Source organism: Orcinus orca, chromosome 9 (genome assembly GCF_937001465.1).
Source record: "Orcinus orca chromosome 9, mOrcOrc1.1, whole genome shotgun sequence".
Classification (NCBI taxonomy): domain Eukaryota; kingdom Metazoa; phylum Chordata; class Mammalia; order Artiodactyla; family Delphinidae; genus Orcinus; species Orcinus orca.
The window spans coordinates 103872859-103882470 of record NC_064567.1 but is presented as its reverse complement, the minus strand read 5'-3'; the positions used below and the strand labels follow the sequence as shown (position 1 = coordinate 103882470).

At 55.3% G+C, this 9612-nt stretch overlaps 1 protein-coding gene across 5 annotated transcripts in view; it reads left to right on the top strand.

Annotated features, from left to right (window-relative positions):
* Window positions 1–1207: 1207 nt before the first annotated feature.
* Window positions 1208–9612, top strand: part of VWC2 (von Willebrand factor C domain containing 2) — a 118555-nt gene continuing 110150 nt past the window's right edge. The window contains exons 1-2 of one of the 5 annotated variants that reach the window (XM_049714701.1): window positions 1208–1607; window positions 3441–4242. In XM_049714701.1, the coding sequence (XP_049570658.1) occupies window positions 3562–4242 (681 nt within the window). In that variant the 5' untranslated portion in view covers window positions 1208–1607; window positions 3441–3561. Of the gene's footprint in view, window positions 1608–1684; window positions 2220–3440; window positions 4243–9612 lie in introns of those variants that run through there. The other 4 variants (XM_033402255.2, XM_033402256.2, XM_049714702.1 and 1 more) reach the window with 4 other exon arrangements.

Here is a 9612-nt window from a genome sequence, read left to right as displayed (position 1 = left end):
GTAGATAAAAGAAAGGAAGGAAGGAAGGAAGGAAAGAAAGTAGGAAGGAAAGAAGAAAGAGAGAGAGAGAGGGAGGGAGGGATTGGGGGGTGGGGGAGTGGATCAGATTCCCTCGATACCTGCAAAGTCCCTGATACTTCCTTGAATCTCTCAACTAATCAAGGCGGCTTGAGTGTTGTTTGCCACTAAGGACAGAAATCCTTCTAAAATTACTTCTCCCCTCATCTCGTCTGACCTACCACACTGCCTCTTAGAGTCGCTGCCCAAATGAAGAGGTTGGGACACTGGGCAACATGATTAGCCCCTCATTCTGTCAGGCCCCTTCCCGGGGGGCCCTATGGTCTCATCCTCAGGGCTCTCCACCGCACCCACGCGCGCTGGCACAGAGGTTTTCTGATTCAAGGGCCCCGTGATGGAGGTGGGACCGGAAGAGACTTCATGATTCCCTCCATCGGACCCCAACCAACTTGTCAGCCAGAAGTAGAATCTTCTGCACGTACGATTAGCGTTTTATTCTGATGTGTCGCATCTACTTGGGGCTATGTCAGTGTAACCTTCTGAGAGTCCTTCTTGTCAAAACAAAAACAAACATGATATGTAATGACTGGGGGGCCAGGTTGCTCTGTCCCACAGGCAAGTGCAACCGTCTCTTGCCTCGAGGTGACAGCAAGAAAAGGGGGGTAGGGACTGCAAAGGCAGAAGTGCTTAAATCTTTCTGGACATTGAAACCCTCCACCCAAAGCTTTTTTTCATTTTTTTGGTTTTTTGTTTTTGTTTTGGTAGATAAGGAGAAGCTGCTTCTCGCCCAGTCTTCCTGTGGCTGGGAGAGGGCCTTTCTGCAGTTCATTTAAATCTGGTCTGTCCACTATCAAGAGGTGGGAGAGAAGAGGAATTAGTCTCAAAGCTCCCCCCCCACAGCCCAGGGCCTGACCTTGTCGGGGAAAGGTTGTGTGTTTATACATCTGAGCATTTCCAGTGATTCTAAGATGACAGGGTAGGAACCATTGCCTTGGGAATGCACATCTCTATAATAAACATCCCATTTTAGGGGTTAATGTGAAGTTTCCTTTATCCAAGAAAAGTAGCAGGTCCATTGCGCAAGATCAAAGCGTAAGACCAAGTCTGAACCACACAGGCCTCTGCTTGACAGCTTAGCATCCCAGCGAAGTTAACCCGAAATGTTTCTCTTCGGTGACATGAGAGTGTGGGCAGGAAAGAGGGGACATAGGCATCGACCGGGGAGAGATGGGCAGAGAGCCGGAAAGCACGCTGAACGGGTTTTTATGAGTTTCTGACTCTTGCGCCTATACCTCCGGGTTTCGGAATGTAAAGAGGAAAAAAAAAAACCCTCCCACAGGCTGCTAAGCTAACACGGCCTTCGAATTCCAAATTGAACACACTTTGGTTCCGGTTTTTCAACAGTCGCAAGACCAAGCCGTCCACGGGGAGGAAAGCCAGAGGGGGCCAATTAGGAAGGAAGAAATTAAAGGGAGGAATAAAGCAAAGGAAAAAGCCCAGATGAAAGGTCCAGCGGAGAGTGAGTGACAAGGCCGGAGGATGGCAGCCGGCGGCGGAGGTGGGGAGGCGGCTGCGCTGCAAGCTGACAGGTGGGTCTCGGGCCTGGAAGGGGGCGGGTGGGCGGGAGGCCCTCCAACCCCTGGGCAGCGCCGGCCGCCGCGGCGACGCCTCCCGAACCCGGGCCGCAGAGGAGGGGCGGGGAGCGCGCGGGGCGGGAGGCGGGAGGCGGGCGCGCGGGCTCCCACTCCGGCCTCGGCGCCACTCGCCCGCCGCGCTCCGGGCGTCCCTTCTGCCTCCGACGCGCCGCGGATACCCCAGCCTCCGGCGCCTGGTACGGGGAGCTCCCCGCGCCTGCTGGAGAAGAGGAGCGAGGCCGAGCCAGGGCGGCCCCGGGGCACGATTCGTCGCGGAGACGCGGGGACCAGACCTGAGGATGAGCGGCGGAGGGCGGCCCGGGCACTGACGCGAGTTGGGGCCACGGCTCCCGGCCGCCGGCGGTGCGATGAGCCTGCCAGCGGAGACGCCCTAGCCGGGTGCACGCGCCGGGCGAAGCGCGCAGGTGGGGCTGCGCTCTCCGCGGTGCGCCCCGCGCCGGGCCCCCGCCGGCCGGAGGATGGGCGCCGGCGCCCCGGGGCCGCGCCCGCCGCTGCTGCCCCAGCGCCCGCCGCGAGCCCCGCGTCCGGCCGGCGCCCTGTGCTCATGTACGTAGGCTGGGCGCCCGTCTCCGGGGGGTGAGGGTCCATGTTGGGTGTCCGCGCCCGGGGCGCCCTTCCGCCTCCCTGCTGCTCGGGAGCAGCCCCCCCTAACCCAAGCCCAAGTTTGTACATATGGGTGATCGCCCGGGCTGAAGTCCGCCGGGCCGGGGATGGGGGTGGGCAGAGGGCACGGACGACCCGAGCCTGCTTGAGGGGGGTGGGGATGAGGGGGAGGAAGCCACCCGGAGGCGCGCTGAACGGGGGGGCGAGGGGAGTTGGAGGGCTTGGTGGAGAGGGACTGGATGGCCAGCATCCTGCGGCGTCTAGGGTTCCATCGGCCCCTTGGGGCGGCATAAAGTTTGGGAACCAGAGAGGCTTTCGGAGACAGGCAGAGTGAAGAGGGCTCGCCCCGCCCGGCGCCCGCCATCCCCGGCCTCCTCCACCGCACACCCTAGTGCTGCCGGGCCCCCCTGCTCCACCGCCACGACCCCTCCCGGGTCAAAGAAATTAGGCGACTGCGCGTTGCGGCCCACGCAGGGGTCTCTGGTCTGCGCCCCGAGTCGCTGAGCGGCTGCCGGGGTGCTGGTGGAGGAGCCACAGCCTCCCAAAGCCCCGACCCGCAACCGGGAACGGGGGTTGGGCTGGGGGACAGTCACGGACCTTCTTCTGGGCAACCGGGCCTCGGGCGGAGGGCGGGGAAGGGGCGTCTGCGCCCCGCACTGGTGGCGTTTGCAAAGTTGTTAGGATGAGTCACCGGGTCCTGGGAGCTTTCTTACCCCCCTCGCGCCCTTCTTCCCCAAACACCTTCGGGCAAGCGAGGAAGGGTTTCCCTCTTATTTTCCTGCACGGCCGTCAGCGCCCGCTCCACTGCGGAATTCTCCACTGAGTCGCCTTTAGGGAAGTGTGGCCGGGACCCGAAGGGGGCGCCGGGCTCCGGAGTTCTGTGGCTCCATCCGAGCCTTGCATGGGGCGCGGGCCCCGCTAGCTGCATCCCCGCTGCTCCGCCACCCGCTAATCAAGAAGACACGGGGAACACTGCGGGCCGGTGTTTTTCTGGGACTCGCTTCCGTGTCCGTGTCCACAGTCTGGGATGTGTAGGACCCCGGGCCGTGCCCCGGCGCCGGGCATGCCGCCTCTGCCCTCGGGGTCCGGCGCGTCCATTTCGGGAGCCGCCGGGCCGGGCGCGCGCGGGCCTCGGGGCTCAGCTGTGCTGCTTTCTCTCCGCAGGGACGGCGGCTCCAGACTGGCGGCGGCGCGCCCCCGGGCTGTGAATGCGACTCGCCCCTCGACCTCGCTCCCCGCCCGCCCGGCCGCCGGGACGCGGTAGGGGTTGCCCAGCTCCACTGCGATGGCAGTTGGCGCGCTGTCCAGTTCCCTCCTGCTCACCTGCTGCCTGATGGTGGCTCTGTGCAGCCCGAGCATCCCGCTGGAGAAGCTGGCCCAGGCGCCCGAGCGGCCGGGCCAGGAGAAGCGCGAGCACGCGTCTCGGGACGGCCCGGGCCGGGTGAGCGAGCTCGGGCGCCCGGCGAGGGACGAGGGCGGCGGCGGCCGGGACTGGAAGGGCAAGGGCGGCCGCGGGCTGGCCGGCCGGGAGGCGTGGAGCAGGCAGAAACAGGCCTGGGCCGCCCAGGGCGGGGGCGCCGGGGCCGGGGCCCTGCAGGGGCGGCCCCGCGGGGACACCCCGCACGAAGAGCCCCCGGCCGCCGCCACCGCCCAGGACGCGGCGGGCCCAGACCCAGAGCCCACGCCCGAGCTGCCGGAGGAGTACGCGTACCCGGACTACCGGGGGAAGGGCTGCGTGGACGAGAGCGGCTTCGTGTACGCGATCGGGGAGAAGTTCGCGCCGGGCCCCTCGGCCTGCCCATGCCTGTGCACCGAGGAGGGGCCGCTGTGCGCGCAGCCCGAGTGCCCGCGGCTGCACCCACGCTGCATCCACGTCGACACGAGCCAGTGCTGTCCGCAGTGCAAGGAGAGGAAGAATTACTGCGAGTTCCGGGGCAAGACCTACCAGACCCTGGAGGAATTCGTGGTAAGAGGCGAGCGCCCGGGCGACTTTGCCTGTCCCAGGAGAGGGTGAACCGGCTCTGAGTCCCCACTTTGGAGAAGAGGCGCTCTGTGGTTTTCAGAGGTGGGCGGCGCTGTGCCCGCGTCCCCTCAGCACGACCCCTCTTTTTCAGTGCTGAAGTAATTTTTGAAAGCCGTGTGCCCAGTCCACGTGCATTCGCTCGGTCTTCACGATAAAAGGGTTTCCTTAGAGTGAAGCCCGTGGCCCTAAGGCGAACAGCCCGAGCAAGATCACTGGCTGTACTTTTAACCTTAATTGGCTGCTCCTGAGTTAAAAGTGTTGCTGCCGAAATGCTCGCCCTGTTTTCAAACACAGGGTAATTTACCCTGCTGTTTGGGATGTGTTCTTGAGCTAATAGCTCATTAAGGGAGACTGTACATATAAATAAGCCGTTTCCCTAGATTATGTGCTGGGTATCAGGCAGATGTTCTAGAAATTAAAAGAAAAAAATGCTTGCTCAATAGATGCTAAAACAAAGTCGACAGCAAAAACAAGTCCAGGTTACGGTTAAAAATGGTTTTATTTTAGGTGAGTACTGGTAATAATATTAGTAGTGCTATTTCCTGAATGCCTAGTGTATGTTAGGCTCCAGGCTGCATTTCTCACCTGTATTAACTTAGTTAAACCTCAAACCACGCAATAAAGTAGATTATTATCTACTATCTCCAGCTGATAAAGAAGAGGAAACTGAGACACAGAATATTTTTAAAAGGTGTCGAAGGCAACACAGCTGTTAAGAAGCAGATTCATGTGTCAAGCACGCTTTTACCCCCTACACTCTTATTTGAACCAAAAGCCCAGCCCCACAGGGGCACTGGTGTGGATGGAGATGCCATCCAGGGCTTGTGCTGGCCGGGGGGGTGAACTGCCCCCGAAAGCCCTGCTTCTTCAGTACCGAGCCTGGGAGACAACTGCACGGCTGCTCAGTCATTCCAGTCCCCCATGGTCGGCTCAGTCCAACTGGACTTGGCCAGTTGACTTGGCATGCCAGAGGTTTCCCGGGCAGCAGAGGGCATCCTGGGACCTCCAGCCCCCAAAGCTGAACAAGGAGGCAGGTGCGAAGGAATCCTTCAGGGTGCCCAGACCATAGCCTCTGAGATCTGCAAGTTGAGAATGTGCCCAGGATGTGACAGCGTGTAGTGAGTTTTAGGAATGAATTCCTGAGTGTTGTAGAAATATTAATATAAAGCCGAGAAGGACAGATCTATAGGTAATGTACAAAGTGTGGAGATGCTGGGATTTGGTCAGAAAAGATGAGTTTCCATTCTGGTTTTGCCACTAATGGGCTGCATGATGGGAACAAAGCACATCTCCCCTCTGGCTTTCTTTTTCCTCATCTGTAAGGTAAGGGCCCGAAATTCCTTAAGGCTCCTTGGAGTTCTAACAACCTGACAACCTTATCTCCAGGCAAACCTGTTTAAGACAGTTCTTGGCTTCAGCCCTTTGGAGAGACAGACAACCTTGATGAGAACCTGCTAGGAACCAGGCCCTGGCCATACTACAGAAGTAAGTCTGGAACCCTGCCCTCAGAATGCTCCTGGAGGACTGGGGAGCTGGGCAGATGCTTCCCCAGATGTTCTGGGGTGCAGCCCGGAAGTGCATAAGTAATGCTGGCCATGGGAGCTGGTGGAGCCCAGAGGAGGGGCCTTCCGTGTTGGCCTGGGACGGGGCTGTAGCCGAACGATTCTCTGGAGTTTTAGATTCATAGGAAAATCTAAGTGTTACAAGATCAAAGATGAGGGATTAGTTTTTAATTGATACCATTTATTGTTTGCACTGTGTGTAGTTCCATAGTCATTTCTTATAGGTGTCCATGAGGTAGGATGAGGAACTACTAGCGTTTTGATCTCAAAAGCCCAAACGCATCCCAGAGCAGCCGTCACAGGTAGAAGGAAGAATTCGAACTTCTGTTCTGTTATTCATTGCTAAGTGCTGGATGCCATGAAGCTGCCTGTGTGTATGCGGGTGGGAGATCGTTTTTTGTTTGTTTTGTTTTTTTAACATCTTTATTGGAGTATAATTGCTTTACAATGGTGTGTTAGTTTCTGCTTTATAACAAAGTGAATCAGCTATACGTATACATATATCCCCATGTCTCCTCCCTCTTGCGTCTCCCTCCCTCCCTCCCTCCCTATCCCACCCCTCTAGGTGGTCACAAAGCACAGAGCTGATCTCCCTATGCTATGCGGCTGCTTCCCACTAGCTATCAGTTTTACATTTGGTAGTGTATATACGTACATGCCTTGTATTGTATTCCTGTTTTCAAAAATTGGTGCATAAGTAGAATGTGTTTCCCACTCTGAGATGGGAGATGATAGCAACTAAAGGTAGATTGGAAAGATTATAATCTCAGTAAGAATTAAAATACCAATAAAGCTATTTTTAGAGTATTAAGCGCATCTTTCATCTTCAAGTGATCCTTTGTTCTTAACTTTCATCCAGTCATTACCAGATGCTAGGATGACACTGTGCACAGCTGCTATAAAATTTTCATTATATTCCTGCTCCTATGATAGGTACAACTGCATAACGATTGCGTTGTATATATCATGCTTGTTCATTCTGTTAGTATCAGGAACACTCGTAAGGCTTTCCCTAACTTAGTGTGGCTTTGTGCAAGTTTCATTCCATGAACAAAAGAGGGTGCGGTGCTTTCTGGGAGTGTTGGGAGGATAAGCATAGAGGGGTATAGGGTCAGCTGTGAGTCCAGGGGTTTGTGGGGCACAACTGCTCTTGTAGCTGCTCTGGGTCCTCCAGGCTTCCAGGAGACCCATCAAGGCCTGCAGTTTGCACAGCACACAGTACATGGACGACAGGAAAGGAACGCATTTTACATCTGAAGCGCTTTGCGCTTCTCTGAAAACAATGTAATTCAGTGGCGGTTGAGGTGCCAGAGGGTCATGTCTGGGGCGCTCCCGATCACGGCCAGGTCGGGGGTGGGGGGTGGGGGTGGGGTGAAAGGCAGGCCGGTTCTGGGCCTCTTTCCTTGGGAGGCACGCAGGCGCTTTCTGTTCTCTGCTTTCCGAGAGAGAGTCGGTTACTGAGGGAGGCTGGGAGCTCGTGGTGGGTGCCTGAGAAGGTGGAACTCCGGATCCTTGTGCCTGTGATGCTATTGCGCACATGTTCCGGACAGAGCGTGTCTCTTCCCTGCCCTCTCTTGCTCCTCTGTCCTGGGTATGTGTCTGCAGTCCCTGTGCCCGGTGCACAGTGAGGCCAAACAAACCGAAACGTCAAGAGTTCGGAGCCGAGAAAGGTTTATTTATCACGGGGCCACGCCAGGAGAATGGCTGACTCATGCTCCAAAGACCCAGTGGGTTTCAGGGAAGAAGGTTTTATAGGCAAAACCTGGGGGGTGGGATTCAGGGTGTGTAACCCTACTCTGATTGGTTGGTGGTGAGGTCACAGGGCAGTGCTCCAGGGATCTGTGCTCAGCCTGAAGTCACCATCCTCCATCGGGATGGGGGCCTTAGTTCCTGCAGAAGAGCTCAGGGATATGGATCAGATATCTGTGCCCACCCCTCAGGAGGAACTGGGACCCTCCCACATCCTGCCCCTGTTTCCTTCTGCATTTCCTCACTCCCCTAATTAGTGACTACTTGAATCTGCCCTTTGGAACTCAGGGAAGGTCTTGGAGGCAGAAACCTTTTTCCTACAAACAAGAAATAGAAAGCACAGAAAGGCTTTTGTACTTGGGAGGGCCCCACAGGGTCCTGCTGGGTTTCACTCTCTGCCCAGTTTTCTCTGTACTTCAGTCCTGTCTTTCCCCTTCTCACCGAGGCTCTTTACCCCATTCAAATTCCCATTCCTTACAGCCTGGTTGATCTCAGGCAGATGTCAGCAGAAGACCTTCAGTGAAATACCGTTAAGCTGCTAATAACAATTAGAGTAATATCCTCATCCCTCCAGGGATGTTTGCAGTTTAGTTTGTATATTCAAATAAAAACATAGTTACCAGTAGAATGTCCTCCACTGCCTCTGAAATTATACCAAGCGTCCTGTTCTTACATCAGCAGGCCTCCAACTTTGAGTAAGGAAGCTGGTCTATTCGTTTATAATTTTTATACACGAATGCTATTTCACGTGCTCTCTTGCTTCCTGGGGCATGCCATTTGTATAACAAAGTACCACAGACCCGGTGGCTTAAACAATAGAAACTTACAGCTTCACAGCCCTGGAGGCTGGAAGTCTGAGATCAAGGGGTGGGCAGGGCTGATTCCTCCTGAGGCCTCTCTCCTTGGCTTGTAGAGGACCGCCTTCTCCCTGTGTCCTCACATGGTCGGCCCTCTGTGCATGTCTGTGTCCTGATCTCCTCTTCCTATAAGGACACCACTCATATTGGATTAGGGCCAACACATATGACCTTATTTTACCTTAATTACCTCTGTAAAGACCTTGTCTCTAAATACAGTCACGTTCTGAGGTATTGGGTTTAGGACTGCAACATCTGAGTTTGAGAGGGGACACAATGCAGCCTGTAACATAGGGTCAGTGACCAGAGTTGACCTCGTAGGCCTGGGTCCAAGGAGGCGTAGGGAATGCAGTGGGGCAAGGATGCATCAGCAAGTATGACTGGAAGAAAGAATTAGTAGAGAAGGCACAGAGTGATGGGTAATACATGGGATTCCTTATAAACATAATTAAGCCACCCACCCAGATTTTGGTGATTTAGTGTCTATTCCATTCTGAGCTCCACTTCAGGAATGACTGTGCTACGTACTTATGTCAGTGGGTCCTTGTATCATACGTATGAGGGCCTCACTTTTAAATTTGCCCCTGAGAGCTACCATACATGCCAGCAGCAAGTCAAATTTGAAATTCATTAGTTAAAACACGATTCCATTTTGAGCAACAAAAGAACTTTTTCCCCTCCTGGGAATCCTGATTTCAGGGGAACTGTGAAGACAGAAACAGGGTCTGCAAGCTTGTTTCCGTGTTTTGTAGAACCTAACAGAATGCATGCGACTCCCCGAGATACAGGAGAACTGAAATTTCACTTTGCTTTCGGTTGGGATGATATCAGTTCTGTGTGTCCACGCTGGTTACCGTAGCCGATCAGGAGGTCTGACTGGCAATTGTATTAAGTCTTAGAAGAAAAAGAGAAAATGAATTATTGATACGTGTTGCTTGCTGGGCTGTCTTGCAAAGCATGGGGACCGTTGGACAGAAGATCAGTGAACGAGGTAGTCACAGGTGAGATGACCCGGGACCACTGAGTCACAAGCCTCTCCCGGGGCCTCAGCAGCCGACTTGTTGCAAAATCTCCTTTCTCGGAGTTTATTAATGAAAAACAACTTACATGAAATTTGGAATCAAAAGCTCCATCTCAATAGATCT